Source organism: Schistocerca piceifrons, chromosome 7 (assembly GCF_021461385.2).
Source record: "Schistocerca piceifrons isolate TAMUIC-IGC-003096 chromosome 7, iqSchPice1.1, whole genome shotgun sequence".
NCBI lineage: Eukaryota > Metazoa > Arthropoda > Insecta > Orthoptera > Acrididae > Schistocerca > Schistocerca piceifrons.
In genome coordinates, this window is record NC_060144.1 from 123246653 (window position 1) to 123263503 (window position 16851).

Consider the following 16851-nt stretch of genomic DNA (forward strand, 5'->3'; position numbering starts at 1 on the left):
TGATGTTTTACCGTTGAAGCAGATTGTTGCATGTGTTTTCTCATGGAAAGAGACAATTATCTGTAGTAGTTTAGGTGGGCATCCAATCTTCTGCAACAGTTTGGAAAGCCCATTTCTGCTCACTAAATCAAACGCTTTAACAAGGTCAATGAAAGCAATATAAAGTGGCCTCTCCTGCTCACCACATTTTTCTTGTAGCTGTCATAAGGAGAAGATCATGTCTACGGTTGATCGGCCGGCCCTGAAGCCACACTGAGATTCTGGGTAGATTCTGGAAGCTAAGATTTGTAATCGCATTAGGATGACTCTTGCATAAGCTTTCCTGGCTACACTTAGTAATGAAATGTCTCGGTAATTATTACAGTTACCTCTCTTTCTGTTTATATAGAATAACTATCCTCGAATCCGCATACTCATCGGGACATAACCCTCTTCCCAGCTGGTTGTGATAAGTGAATATAAATGTTTGAGAAGAACGGACTTGTTATACTTAATAACCTCTGCAGGGATCCCATCTTCACCTGGGACCTTTCCGTTAGCAAGAGAATCTATTTCTCTACTAAGTTCTTCCATAGTAGGCATTGTATGTAGTTCTTCCATAACTGGCATTTGTTTGATGGCGTCACATGCATCCTTGCTAGCTTCATTCTCGGCTGCAGACAACTCGAGGTAGTGTTCAACCCAGCGTTCCGTTTGTTTGCCTTCATCAGTGATGACTTCACCCGACTTGGACTTCAGAGGAACTGTTTCTCTGGCAGTTGGTCCAATTGCTTTCTTAATACCATAGTACATTGCCTTAGCATCCCCAGAATCGGCCGCTTTCTGTATACCTGCACATAAATTCAGCCAGTAGTTATTTGCGCATCTCCTGGATGTTTGCTGTGCCCCGTTCTTTGCTTTTCGTAGGTCATCTCGAGATCTTTCATTTGGGTTTGTTTTGTAAGCAAGCAGGGCTTTCCGTTTAGCCTCAGTGACTGGTTCCATTTCTTCCAAATTTTGCTCGTACCAGTCCTTATTTCTTTTTCCTTTTATTCCATAGGCCAATACTGCTGAGTTGTAGATTGCACCCGAGAGTTTTGCCCATTTCTTATCAACATTCCTGTCTGCTTGCACGTTTCCTGGGAAAGCACTTTCAAAACTACTGGCAAAATCCTGCTTTCTTTGTGTGTCATGAACATGATCTGTGTTGATACGGGGATGACCTCTCGGCTTAGCGTGGTGACATTTCTTAGGAGTGAGCCTCAATGTGCACGACACCAGGGCGTTGTCAGTGTTGCAATCAGCACTATGATAACTTTGTGTCAGTAGCACATTTTTGAGACCAGTACGCCTAGCTATGACTAAGTCACGTTGATGCCAGTGATGAGAGCGCGGGTGTCTCCAAGACACCTTGTGTTGATCCTGAAGTTGGAAATATGTGTTTGTAATAAAGAGTCCATAAAAGCAGCAAACTTCAAGCAGTCTCTGGCCATTTTCATTCATTTTTCCCACCCCATGATGTCCCAGGCAATTCGGCCATATGTCATTATCTGATCCAACTCTAGCATTAAAGTCCCCTAGAATATACAGTCACTCGGCGCTAGGTACCTTGGCTATTCTGTCGCTGAGTAAATCATAAAACAGATCCTTCTTTTCCATGCTGGATGATAAGGTGGGAGTGTACACATTTAGGATGTTGACAGTGCCATATTTTCAAAGCAATAATTCGCTCTGTTCTACCGGATGGTGGCACAGTACAGTCCAGGAGGGTGTTTTTAACAGCAAATCCTACGCCATCAAGTCTTGGCTCGTCTTGAGACTTCCCCTGCCAGAAGGATGTGTAATTATCCTCCCTGATAGAGCCCGCGCCTGGAAGCCGCGTCTCCTGCAGTCCAGCGATGTCAACATTCAAACGATGGAGCTCTCTGTCAATTACGGCAGTCTTACGGATGAAATAAACCTCTTGGGCATCGTCAATGTGACTTGGACACGTGGTCCTAACAAAAAAAAAATATGGCTCTGAGCACTATGGGACTCAACCGCTGAGGTCATTAGTACCCTAGAACTTAGAACTAGTTAAACCTAACTAACCTAAGGACATCACAAACATCCATGCCCGAGGCAGGATTCGAACCTGCGACCGTAGCGGTCTTGCGGTTCCAGACTGCAGCGCCTTTAACCGCACGGCCACTTCGGCCGGCGTGGTCCTAACATTCCAGGTGGCAATACGAAATAGTGATTTCTGTATTATTTCATTGTTGTTGGTGGTGGTGGTAGGTGTACTATATCAACCCGCTTGTCAAAGATTATTTCTGAGCTCCACACACCCCGTGAAGCAGGCGGATAGTGGCGGGACAGCACCTTATTGGCTGGGGGCTGCCTAGCTTGAGGCGGGTGGTAGCTGTCCAATGATATGTAGTGATCTCTCCCACCGTCGGAAGTGGCCCCTGGCCCTCGAGTCTTACGTCAATCAGACAGAGCTTTTAACCGGTAACTGCCTCTTCCCGCGTTGTGCCGAAGTCCTTGGACGTCGCTGAAGTGTCCTCTCCAGGATGTTACAAGCCTGAGCGATAAATATGAAGACTCGTGAATTGCCCAATCATCACGGTCTCCCTCTCGACCTAAATGATAATATCCAGAGGAAAGGCAAGCCAATACGTCTGGTATCACTTCGGTTGCAGGAGCTGCCGGAAGGGGAAGTAGTGCGCGTTCCAGCCGCCTTTGGGGCTCTACTCCAGATTTTCTTTCAGGATTTTCTCACTTAGCCTTCATCCTTCCCGAGACCAACCACAAGGCAGTGGTGTGTTAAGGTAGTTAGAGAAAGAAAAGGAATGGTAACTGAGGAGAGGGTAGGGAATAGGATATATAGGATGTAGAATATAAGACGGGTCGTTGTGAGGCACACTTTGTCTGGCTCCTCTGCTGAGACCTGCCCGGCTAGGTTGGACGCGCCAGTAGCTATGCTACCACCGATATAGCTCTCAGCTTCCTTTGAGCAAACGAACTCTCCCGCCCACACGGGCAGTGCTACGATAAGGCGGTGCCTCTACAGGAGTAATACTTCGGAAACCATATTGCTTTAACAATATAGCATTTTTATGTGCAGAGCTATGTAATAATCCGAGTTACTTTTTATGTTATACAGTAATTTCTCTCCTGCCGGTACATTCCTGGTACTGACTGCTCAGAGTGGAATAATATTCTAGAATTGATTGCATGGTTGATTTGCACGAAATGTTTCAAACACCATACATTTGAACCTCCATCATGTGTAAACTACACGTTTCTTCTTAACCGTCTTTTATATCAAAGCAAGTCCCTCATGTCTGCTGTACACCGGTAAGAGGTGCGACCGTCCTTGACACGCAAGCGTTTTGGGAGATTTTGTGCTTTTGGATGGGTGCTGTGGGTAAGATCTGTGTTGCAGGAAGGATTCATCTAGGACAGTGTGGGAGGGATGTATCAATCACCGATTTTATCCTACGAATGCGACTATACTCTGTGGCGCCCATACACACACGGAGGGATGGCCAGTAGTAATCGTAAATTCTGCCCTATGATCGATGCGCTGGAAATATGTAGATAACCACTGTGCTTCCGTATAGGACGTTGTTTGGTATATTTGGTGTATATGGTCGAATGGATACACAGCAAAGTCATCTACCTGCATCCGTAATCTAGTATATGGTACTTGCAGAGTAGTGGAGGGATCATTTATTGATGATATAGAAATTGAGGAGCACTCTGCTGTGTCATTGGCTGGCGTTGAAATTACGGAACAACTGGTATACTTTGATGTACGTGGTCGAAAGGATATACTGCACAGTCATCTATCTGTATTTGCAAATCTAGTATATGATGCTTTCAAAGTAGTGGAGAAGTGATTTGGCATCCATGTCACTGTAAAAGTGTAGAGGACGCCCATCAACCTCGGACAGCTATTCAGAAACGCCGGAAAACACCGCAAAACTGTACCAGTTTCCTTATGGCGCAATGTCTACCGCATTTTATGGTCAATAAGAACACAGCCTCTGTCTTTTATTTCAGTCATTCTGTATGTATTATGAAAACAGGAGCAGGATAATTTAAACCGTTTGATGTCCAGTTTTTCTGTGAGAGCCATTGGATCCAGATATGTTAATGTCAATTTACCACCTGACACAGACCTCGAAGTCGTGGTAGAAAAAACAAAAATGATGGCGGTGTATGTAACTGTATTCATGCACTCCTTGGTTGTGTTACAGCAGACAAAACACTGTTTCAAACAACACAGGGACCCTCTCTTGCGATTGACAGTCTGTGGGATATGGTCCTCCCACAGTGCAGATGACGAATCTTTACACTGGTCTGTGGAAGCAAGTTCCATTACGAACCACCTCCTCCAATGAGCCAATATGCAATAGTATCTCCACATATGGTCAGTGTCAGCATGCAGACTGTATTTGTTTTCGATGAATAAGAGTACATGGACTCGGTAGTACTAGTATATTATTGAGATCTCTAAGAGATGGAGTTTTTATAGTTCATAGTATTTTTCTATTGGATGATACAAAATGCCGAGGTGGGAGAGAATTTTCGTGTGACATACACGAGTGCACCCTGAGAGATGCAAGCATCCATCAGTCTGCAGTACCTGTACGTCGTCTGGAGATCTACCGCAATGCAGTAGCAAAATTCTCATCCTTTTCCCATGCACTGTATAATGCGGAGCCTTCCTAATTTCCCCAGCAAGAAATACGACTGTAACTGCTCGTACTATCTTTTCTAGTACCTTGTGTTACAGAAGAAAGCGTCGTTTGGCGCTGACCTCACACAGTGTACACGATTGGCGGAGCTACGACCAAACGTTCCCATTACCACCGAGTGGTCAAAACTCGGTCGTGTCGCATTAACTCAGCTCGTCCTGTTTCTCTGCAGGATGCAGAAGGTCTTAGATATGGGCTCCGTATTACGTTGAGGTCCGATTTAATATGGGACGATCACATGGATGAAGTAGCAGGGAGGGCGGGATGGAGACTGTGGAGCAGTTACAAGATACAGAGGGACTGTCTAAAACACAGCTCTGGCGTTTATGTTGTTTTGGACCCTTAGCTGACAGATTCGAAGAAGCTGACTCGTTTAGAGATATGACAGAGGTACGAATATGACTCACCAGTGGGTGTAATCATTAAAAGGTGTCTCTACAGGATCCAACGCAAGTATGTGGTTCAATGGATAAACATCATTCCAAATTGCAGACAGTATTTGTAAGAGAAAGCGAAACGCTATCAGCGACTAGTGTTGCCTGTAGACTCGAGACCGCTTTTTACGCAGGGTGACGGTAGCAGTCGTTATAATCGTGTTTTTAATAGCGCGGAAGTTACCTGAAGTGTATGTTGTTTGCTGTATAACCCCTTGGCGTTCAGCTTCAAATGTGTTCTCAATAGCGTTAATCGAAAAGAACATCCTCTACCCTCCACTGATTCCAATGTGACGTATCTGGTGAGTTTAATCCAACTGCCTAAAGAAAGATACTGGCAATGCAAATTGACTCTCATGATCAATTTAATTAACTAGCCTATCAATTCGATATCAGTGACGTGCCACATGGAGCGTGGAAGCGATGGCTGGGACGCCACAGAATGTTGTTTGACAGGCATTCCTTTGTTTGCGGCAATACCTTTTAACGAACTTTCAGTCTCCCACCTACACCGGGTGAGGCAGGCTCTCACGATGTTCTTCGTAAATGGTGGTATTATATACCGTCGCATCAGCAAAACAGTACCTACCATTGTGCGCAAAAAACTATGTCCTCTAGAATTATAGCTGCTTGTTGTTGAATATAAAATAATTGTGTTTTTTCTGACATTTGAGGCAATATCATGTTTTGTCTAACGTTAGTTCGCGTGCCTGCAGTGTTCGTAATATTCACTTACCTGACAGTTTACTTACAGACACTGATTTGAAACTAAGACACGCTCCCAGGTCGTGTAATTCGTCCATCAAGCTGAAAGAAATTACTAAACCTCGATGTTTTTTTTCCTTCGCAGTTTAAATTCTCGCTTTTTCTCTACTCTGATGGTGGTTTAGAAATAACGAGTAGATTCAGCGGTGATCAGTAATTTTTTCGCATCAAAGTAGTGGAAGGTTTTTCCCGATTATATGTAGGTTGTACATGTGTCTGCTGATCATCTGTAATTGGTGGCGGTGCACTTCGTTGGCTGTGCAAAAATAATGAGATGCGACTTGTATCTTGCAGCTGAACGTAATCACTATACCGATTTTGCTCATGAAACTGAAAGAAAATGTACTGTGCCTATTTTCGTGGAAAGAGGACATTTACTATCGCCGAGATTGTGTTCTCCCTTTTTAATAGCTGCTTGGTTATAGGAGATGCTTTGACGTTAAATACCAATGTTACTCTCTAGTGGTCAGAACGGCGTGGTGTCAGAGGTCCGTATCAGATCACGGCTGTCCCTTAGAGAAACAACCCGCAGTCAGGATCATCCTCATGTTTCACGGTTTTATACTGAGGGGTGCCGGAATTGTGATCTGTTGTATGGGTAGCATTAGTTGGCGTCGCGTAATGCTGACTACCCAGCAACGTATTTGTGCTGATGCATTATACTGAAGACGCTGCGGTCGTTGTAGCGGGAAGACTTCCTGTTCTCCAAGCAACCGACTTTTGAAAAAGCCATCTCGAGCGTTCTCCTGAATTTCATTTGTAGCTCCAGACAGGTCCAGTCCTTCTGAGAAATATATTTAACAGATTGCAGGAAAGAGTTGCATTGACGTTAAACGAAAGTGTTGTCCATCACAGTACGCGGGCATATTGGAGGCATTGGGTGCGTGCCTAGTTCGTGTGAAATCGCTGCCGCAGGTGCGCCCCCTAACCAAGAAGGCGAGGTTTGGGGTGGGGCTGCATCCCTATATGTTAGTGAACAAGCTGCACATACGGCTGTGATCCTTTTATCTCGTATTTTTGAGGTGACTACACACGCTTTTGTGTTGGCGACGGACTCTGCCTCAAAGCGGTCAGTGCCGCTTGTCAAGGCAGCTGGCTATTGAATAAAGCCTGTATCCCCCCATAGGGATGGATGGACGGAGGGATGGGAAGGATGAGGGGAGATAAGAGGTCCTTGAATTTCAGAAGTTTGTGAGCACCTAGCGAGGAGAACACACGTTCAGCTACTGCGCCCTCTGCAGCCTTTTGGGACGACGATTTCCCCCAGCACATGTATTGCACTATGACCTGTACATTATGAGTGCTGGTTTTTGTACAATGGTTTCGAAGTTGAACATTGATGCATTTTTTTCCATCGGTTGTATTGGCTTTGATTACCTGGGCTGCAGGGTGATTTTTGAGCGTGAGTCTGTTGCGAACTCTGACGTCAGACATCGATAGCTACTGTCCTCAGCGGTATGCTTACATATAATACCCTTATTAAAATAAATCTTATAAATAAGATGAACATCAACAAAAGCAAAACGAGGATAATGGAATGTAGTCGAATTAAGTCGGGTGATGTTGAGGGTATTAGATTAGGAAATGAGACACTTAAAGTAGTAAAGGAGTTTTGCTATTTGGGGAGAAAAATAACTGATGATGGTCGAAGTAGAGAGGATATAAAATGTGGACTGGCAATGGCAAGGAAAGCGTTTCTGAAGAAGAGAAATTTGTTAACATCGAGTATAGATTTAAGTGTCAGGAACTCATTTCTGAAAGTATTTGTATGGAGTGTAGCCATGTATGGAAGTGAAACATGGACGGTAAGTAGTTTGGACAAGAAGAGAATAGATGCTTTCGAAATGTGGTGCTACAGAAGAATGCTGAAGATTAGATGGGTAGATCACATAACTAATAAGGAGGTACTGAATAGGATTGGGGAGAAGAGGAGTTTGTGGCACAACTTGACCAGAAGAAGGGATCGGTTGGTAGGACATGTTCTGAGGCATCAAGGGATCACCAATTTAGTATTGGAGGGCAGCGTGGAGGGTAAAAATCGTAGGGGGAGACCAAGAGATGAATATACTAAGCAGATTCAGAAGGATCTAGGTTGCAGTAGGTACTGGGAGATGAAGAAGCTTGCACAGGATAGAGTAGCATGGAGAGCTGCATCAAATCAGTCTCAAGACTGAAGACCACAACAACAACAATTAAACTCTTCTCTGCCCAACACTAGCATCTCGTCAGTTGAATATATTTCCCGCCAACATTAATAAAGGTAATACTTTACACCCCAGCCTTTTTCCCACCAGCTTGTAAGTGAAGGGTAGTTTCGAGTGACATTATGAAATTTTTTACCAGCAGGATAACACCAGACGTATGGTATCGTCAGTTTTTGACCTGTGTTGCGATTTTAAGCAGTCTTTGTATAGCACTAGGAATATCGTTGTGTAATTAGGACCGACCTTCATGATTAATTACATAATTAGGACCGATCCTTTCTTCATTTTCTCGATCAAAATAAATAAATTACACTAACTTAACCTTCGTCTCCTGCATCTGGACAGTTTCCGTTTGTTGGGAGGTGCACTTGGGCTTTCCACTTAGAAGGACCAGGGTTCGAGTCTCAGAAAAGACACTCATTTCTAATTTTCCATCAAGCGCCTCTGGTGGCATATTTCTTATAGGGGGGAGTTACCTTGGGCTTTCTATCCAGGAGGACCAGAGTCTGAGTCCCAGAAACGGTATCGCCATTTTTGATTCCCTGCCATTTCCCGGTAGGAGGTGGGGTGCGACATCAGCACAGCTCTGGGACAAAGAAACTCCCAACAAAATTCTAAATTCCTGCCGAAATTCGAAATTCCCGGCAAAATTCGAAATTCCCTCCATTACTGTTGGTAGGTGAGAGGGAAGAAGAGTGGGAGGGTTGGGGAGGGGCTGGGGCCCACGTGCAGGCTAAGAAAAACTCCTGACATCATCGAGGGGCGAGGGTGGGCATGGTCGGGGTGAGGGAATAATTGCACAATATAATTAATTTGCATATCAATTTGAAATTGAAAGTGTCCTTGTAACCCCACCTCCCTTCCATAACTTCACTGATTCCCTTCCTGCATGTTTCGCAGCAGTCTGCACAGCAAAAGGTTGTTATTCTGGCTTTCGGCAGGTGGTCACATTAATTTGAGTGAACAGTATATATACTACAGTAGTGCATGATATTTTAGCACTGGAACAACTACCGTGAGCTAGATTACGAGTGCTTATAGCTGAACATTTCCATGTTACACGTCTGATTGTGAATACACTTCTACTGCACTCACTGCTATTTAGATGGTTGGATAAAACTAGGTGTTGTTCCCACGTAACCTGACATTAGTTACCCACTCTGTTAATGTACTAGGGCTATTTGGGAAGTAAGGTCCTACTGGTAGCGAAATGGAAACTACTGTGAAAATAAGAAAGGTTTCATTTGCTAATGTTAACTACACCTTCCAGTTACTTCTTTACATATCCGCCACTCCGACTTCGACACCTATCGTAGCGTTGCACCAACTTCTCAGTACCGTCGTCATATAAGGTAGCCGCCTGTGCTTTCCGTCCATTCTCTACGTAGGTACAGTTCGTTGTCTGTACCAAAATATTGTCTTCATAGCTAGCGGCTCATGTGAGCAGAGATGAAACACCCATGTATCGTGGGTGATCAAACACTTACCTTCGAAAACACCGCAGGAGCATTCTCATTGTCCCCGCAGAGTGCTGCCGAGAATTGTGATGAAAAAGAAAGCATATGGCATGTTGTGTTGGCTACATGACATCAAAACACGTTGTTTGGCACAAGAAGGACATTAAGAATCGCCAAATATGCTGTCTCGTCCCACACTAATGCTGTGGATTGTGACATTGCTTCAGTCTGAGAGGAAACTAAGATATCTTACTGCTCCCGCACAGTTATCGCGATGCACGAAACACGCTTCCTACCCACATATAATACATGACAGTAACAACGACGGTTATGTAAGGTGATCCGATTATTTTGCTGTGCGACAATATATTGACTAACCACTGATTTCTGATGAACGCCAAAGCGTGGTACTCGCCTGTGCGTCCCTTCAGAGCTCTGAACGCTCATTAACAAGTTTTGAGTATATCAATGTTAATCATATGCGGACAGTTAGCACTGTCTTGTAATGTAACTTTACAAATGCTAAGTTACGATCATTTACATTTTTGAACGATTCAGAAAATTTCATCTGTGCAGCAGCAAGTTGTCGCTTAGATCTGTCGGAATTAATGCGAACTGGTTTGATGGACGAGCCTGCGTGCAGTCACGACATAACAATAGGAATTTTCCTTTCTTGTTCGAAGTTATGAAATCTATGGGACTATATATAATTTCTAATTAAGCTGCTGTCACTGCACAAGGACAAATTCCGGTGGATCTAATGCGAGAAGAGTAGGAACTATTTAAAGTATCAGGGTCGTCGAGATCTGCAGCTTTGTCGGAGAGATTTCCACCGGATTCTCCAGCACACAGAACATTGATTAAACGAATGTGCAGCTCTTCAGAAAATATAGATATGCTGTTATTATTATCATCATCATTACGTTTAGTTTCTCATTGCCAAGACCGGAAGTAATCTTTAGGACTGTTACTTTTCGTATGTAAGTGAATTTTATTTTATTCCGAAATAGATATATTCAGTTTGTATTCCAGCCAGAAGAACTTCTTGCCAAATAACTGTAATTTAAATCCAGTTAAAAAGGACATTTAAAAAATCAGTCTTAACTCCCTTGTGATAGTATAGATGTTGGCAAAATCTTACTGCATTCGCCCGCATCTCGTGGTCGTGCGGTAGCGTTCTCGCTTCCCACGCCCGGGTTCCCGGGTTCGATTCCCGGCGGGGTCAGGAATTTTCTCTGCCTCGTGATGGCTGGGTGTTGTGTGATGTCCTTAGGTTAGTTAGGTTTAGGTAGTTCTAAGTTCTAGGGGACTGATGACCATAGATGTTAAGTCCCATAGTGCTCAGGGCCATTTGAACCATTTTTTTTCTTACTGCATTCGGTACCACAACCAATTGTAATAGCGCTTTTCCGCTGTAATGATGCGTTTGTGACTCAGACATATCGGGTTACTTTAACTAAGAGTGGACTCCTTTTAAGCTCTTCCTGTGATGTAATCACATCCATTGTTAAATTATCTAGTTATTTAACGTGCATAATCTAAGGCTTCAATCCGTTTTTGATAATTTTCCAGACATGGCTTTTATGCCTTAACAACCTTGCAACTTACCTATGCTATCGTATAGGTCAGAACTCGCTGGCAAACTAAAGCTGTTTGCCGGACCGAGACTCGAGCTCGGGAACTTTGCCTTTCGGAGGCAAGTGCTCTACCAACAGAGCTACCCAAGCGCGACTCACGACCCGTCCACATAGCTTTAATTAAGCCAGTATCTCGTCTCCTACCTTCCGAATTTCACAGAAGCTCTCCTGCGATCCTTTCTTCCAGGAGCGCTAGTTCTGCGAGGTTCCCAGGTGAGCATCTGTGCAGTTTGGAAGGTAGAAGGCGAGGTATTAGTGGAATTAAAGCTGTGAGGACGGGTCGTGAGTCGCGCTTGCGTAGCTCAGTTGGTAGAGCACTTTCCCGCGAAAGGTTCCGAGTTCGAGTCTCGGTCCGTCACACAGTTTTAATCTGCCAGGAAGTTTCATATCAGAGCACTCTCCGCTGCAGAGTGAGAATTTCATTCAGCTCAGAATTAGCTTATTGGAATCATTCGACAAGTTGTCTCGGAGACAGGAACAAATTACCCTAGATCGTGCTACAGCGCACATCGCAGATTGGAGTAATCAGAAATACATACGAGTACATGGAGGAATTCTCTCTAGTGCCACATCTGTTCCTTTATCTTGATTTATAGGTCTTTAATTATAGTTGATTGATCATGTTTGCTATGCAGCACAGAATATTAGAGGGGATTTAAAACGCCAAGACAAGTTTTGCCTTAATAACGCCTACCTCAGGCTACCACAACTGAGAAAGCTTTTAAAATATGGCGTTATCAAGGGCATTGATCTTCCTTAATATTAGAGGTTGAAGATTAATGTAATGTGAATTTTAGCTAGTTTTTGTAATCAAAACTGGTCGGCCACTGTGGCCGAGCGGTTCTAGGCGCTTCAGTTCGGAACCGCGCTGCTGCTACGGTCGCAGGTTCGAGTCCTGCCTTGGGCATGGATGTGTGTAATGTCCTTAGGTTGTTTAGGTTTAAGTAATTCTAAGACTTGGGGACTGATGACCTCAGATGTTAAGTCCCATAGTGATTAGAGCCATCTGAACCATTTGTAATCAAACCTGCAGTTCTCGAACGTAGAAAAGACACTAGACAATAAACGTTTGAAAATTATCTTAGTGATGAGATGGAGGAAATGTACTTTTTGGTAAAATAGCTAGAATAGGCACTAGGAAGCGTGTAATTAATTTTCTATCTATTCAGCTACAACTCTGTTTTTACGAGGTGCATTCAAGTTCTAAGGCCTCCGATTTTTTTTCTCCGGACTGGAAAGAGATAGAAACATGCGCATTGTTTTAAAATGAGGCCGCGTTCATTGTCAATACGTACCAGAGATGGGAGCACCGTACGGCAGATGGAATTTTACCGCAAACGGCGAGAATGAGAACTGTTTTAAATACTTAAAATGGCGACGTTTTCCTTACTTGAACAGCGTGCAATCATTCGTTTTCTGAATTTGCGTGGTGTGAAACCAATTGAAATTCATCGACAGTTGAAGGAGACATGTGGTGATGGAGTTATGGATGTGTCGAAAGTGCGTTCGTGGGTGCGACAGTTTAATGAAGGCAGAACATCGTGTGACAACAAACCAAAACAACCTCGGGCTCGCACAAGCCGGTCTGACGACATGATCGAGAAAGCGGGGAGAATTGTTTTGGGGGATCGCCGAATGACTGTTGAACAGATCGCCTCCAGAGTTGGCACTTCTGTGAGTTCTGTGCACACAATCCTGCATGACGACCTGAAAATGCGAAAAGTGTCATCCAGGTGGGTGCCACGAATGCTGACGGACGACCACATGGCTGCCCGTGTGGCATGCTGCCAAGCAATGTTGACGCGCAACGACACCATGAATGGGACTTTCTTTTCATCGGTTGTGACAATGGATGAGACGTAGATGCCATTTTTCAATCCAGAAACAAAGCGCCAGTCAGCTCAATGGAAGCACACAGATTCACCGCCACCAAAAAAATTTCGGGTAACTGCCAGTGCTGAAAAAATGATGGTGTCCATGTTCTGGGACAGCGAGGGCGTAATCCTTACCCATTGCGTTCCAAAGGGCACAACGGTAACAGGTGCATCCTACGAAAATGTTTTGAAGAACAAATTCCTTCCTGCACTGCAACGAAAACGTCCGGGAAGGGCTGCGCGTGTTCTGTTTCACCAAGACAACGCACCCGCACATCGAGCTAACGTTACGCAACAGTTTCTTCGTGATAACAACTTTGAAGTGATTCCTCATGCTCCCTACTCACCTGACCTGGCTCCTAGTGACTTTTGGCTTTTTCCAACAATGAAAGACACTCTCCGTGGCCGCACATTCACCAGCCGTGCTGCTATTGCCTCAGCGATTTTCCAGTGGTCAAAACAGACTCCTAAAGAAGCCTTCGCCGCTGCCATGGAATCATGGCGTCAGCGTTGTGAAAAATGTGTACGTCTGCAGGGCGATTACGTCGAGAAGTAACGCCAGTTTCATCGATTTCGGGTGAGTAGTTAATTAGAAAAAAAATCGGAGGCCTTAGAACTTGAATGCACCTCGTATGTGTCATGTACGGATTCATGGTTTAAAATTTACAGCATCAGTTAACCAGTCCTCCCATCCTTTTGTACTGTCGCCTCCGACTGCAGTGCCACGACCGTCGCATCAGCGCACGCCTTCTATAAGCCACATCTCGCACTTCTCTACTCACATCAAAGAAAAATTTTGCGTTATCTCGGTTGCGAGAGTTCCGGCACCTGTACAGAAACCTGGAATAGAGATCAACATAAACATCATTTCCGCCCTTTTTATTGCTCATGAAAACCACACATTGCATATTGTACCACCGTACAGCGAGACCTTCGAATGTGGTGGTCCAGATTGCTGTACACACTGCTTCTAATACCCAGTAGCACGTCCTCTTTCATTGATGATTGCTTGTATTCGTCGTGGCATACTATCCACAAGTTCACCAAGGCACTGTTGTTCCAGATTGTCCCACTCCTCAACGGCGATTCGGCTTAGATCCCTGAGAGTGATTGGTGGGTGACGTCGTCCATAAACAGCCCTTTTCAATCTACCCTAGGCATGTTCGATAGGGTCCATGTCTGGAGAACATGCTGGCCATTCTAGTCGAGCGATGTCGTTATCCTGAAGGAAGTCACTCAGAAGTTGTGCATGATGGGGGCGCCAATTGTCGTCCATGAAGACAAATGCCCCGCCAACATGCTACCGATATCGTTGCACTACCGGTCGGAGGATGGCATTGACGTATCGTATGCCCGTTATGGCGCCTTCTATGACCACCAGTGGCGTATGGCGGCGCCACATAATGCAATCCCAAAACAGCAAATAACACCCATGTTGCTGCACTCGCTGGACAGTGTGTCTAAAGCGTTCAGCCTGACCGGGTTACCTTCAAACACGTCTCTGACGATTGTCTGGTTGAAGGCATACGCTACACTTATCGGGAAAGAGAACTTGATGCCAGTCCTGAGCGGTCCATTCGGCATGTTGTTGGGCCGATCTTTACAACGCTGCCTGGTGTCTTGGTTGCAAAGATGGACATAACGATGGACGTCGGGAGTGAAGTTGCGCATCATGCAGCCTATTGCGCACAGTGTGTCGTAACACGACGTCCTGTGACTGCGCGAAACGCATTATTCAACATGGTGGAGTTTCTGTCAACGTTCCTCCGATCCATAATGCGTAGTAGCCCTTGGGCGGCCTGCGTGAGGCATGTCATCGACAGTTCCTGTCTCTCTGTATCTCCTCCATGTCCGAACAACATCGCTTTGGTTCACGCCTGGACACTTCCCTTGTTGAGAGCCTTTCCTGGCACATAGTAACAATGCGGACGCGATCGAATCGCGGTATTGACCGTCTAGGCACGGTTCAACTACAGACAACACGACCCGTGTACCTCCTTCCTAGTGGAATCGCTGAAACTGATCGGCTGTCGGACCCCCTCTGTCTAATAGCCACAGCTCATGCACGGTTGTTTAGATCTTTTGGCTGGTTTAGTGATATCTCTGAACAGTTAAAGGGACTGTGTCTATGATACAATATCAACAGTCAGCGTCTGTCTTCAGTTCTCGGAAACGGGGTGATGTGAGTATTTAATCAAGTGGTCACAATGAAAACAATGTTTGCAATATGAATAGTAAAGTGAACGTACTTCATAGCTTTGTGACCCTGACCCCAATTTAAATTGATATCAAAGATCGTTTTTTAAATATCCCCCCCACCGGTCCACAAGCAAGTAAGCCCTTTCATATAGGCGCAGCATTTTCCAGAGATGAGTTTGTTTTTACACTTCCTTCCTGTTTTGTACTCAACTAAAACTCAATTAGGGTCCAGTAACCTGTTCACTTGTCAGGGGAGGGGAATACGCACCGAGAACAGCCATAAACAACGGAAAATGAATTTCATTCATGCTTTAAAATTTTTTGTTTGTAATTTCTCAACTCATCTCAATTGTACGATGTAGAAAGGTTTTTCTGCGGAACTGTGGCTAGCCATGATCCGGCGCGTAACCAGATATGACTCGATGTCACCACCTACCCGTGCACACTTCACAGTAGCTACTGCTGCGACTGTGAAACCTGCAGAGCGAGTAGCTTAGACAGGCTAGTTCATCTGAAGCATTCCTGGCAGCCAATCAGATGGACGATAATGGTCACATGGGAGGTACTTGTGAGTGGGCTGCGATTCCGACCGGTCGCTCTCGTCTCATCCAGTCCTAATCATACCATTCCGCTCCTGTTTAGGGCAGTATGCAACCCGTCCGTCAGCTGCGCCCAGGCACCATAAGTTTACTCTTCTGTATCTTTAGCGGTATAATTACGGCAATGAAGCCAATTTATACTCTCTGAACGTAGGTGCATCTTGTTCTTCATTTGACCACCACCCACACCTGGACACACGCATCCCATCTACTATGCCCCTCGAGAAACCTGAACACAGTACATGTAGGAAACGAGCAGATGTAGAAAAATTTCTCACACACACACACACACACACACACACACACACACACACACACCTATACACAATATTTACACGCATACATAGTGTGCAGTTATGTACACAATACATACGCACCCATAGTATACAAGCAGGCATGCATACTCACACGCACAATTACGACCAGCTATTCATCCAACTGTTCTGCACACAGAACAACTATTCACGAATAAATTAACAAGCCACACACTCAACTATTGAATGAATGGTTTCTGTACGACAGGCTCCCGATCCCGTTCCCATTCACGTACTGTCGTCATGAAAGGACAAAAAATGGCTCTAAGCACCATGGGGCTTAACATCACAGGTCAGCAGTCCCCTAGACTTAGAACTACTAAAACTAACTAACCTAAGGACGTCACACACATCCATGCCCGAGGTAAGATTCGAACCTGCCACCGTAGCAGCAGCGTGGCTCCGGGCTGAAGCGCCTAGAACCGCTCCGCACAGCGGCCGGCCATGAAGGGACAGACTGACCTTCAGCTGCAGTTCAGCGTGTAGCTCATGGTTTCGCAATGAAAAGATTACCTGGTGCACTACATGCGGAGCGGTGACAACGCCCTTGAGCAGGCATCTCTTGTAATCTTTGACTGTAACAGCCTTTGAGGCCGTACGATGCACACCCTTAGACAGCCTCTGGGTGGCACATACATTTTTGC

General features: G+C 45.0%; 1 protein-coding gene across 1 annotated transcript; it reads right to left on the bottom strand.

Moving 5' to 3' along the window:
* Window positions 1–393: 393 nt before the first annotated feature.
* LOC124805497 lies at window positions 394–1482 on the bottom strand. Its single transcript, XM_047266061.1, has one exon. The coding sequence runs from the start codon at window positions 1480–1482 to the stop codon at window positions 394–396; it is 1089 nt and encodes a 362-aa protein (XP_047122017.1).
* Window positions 1483–16851: the final 15369 nt, after the last annotated feature.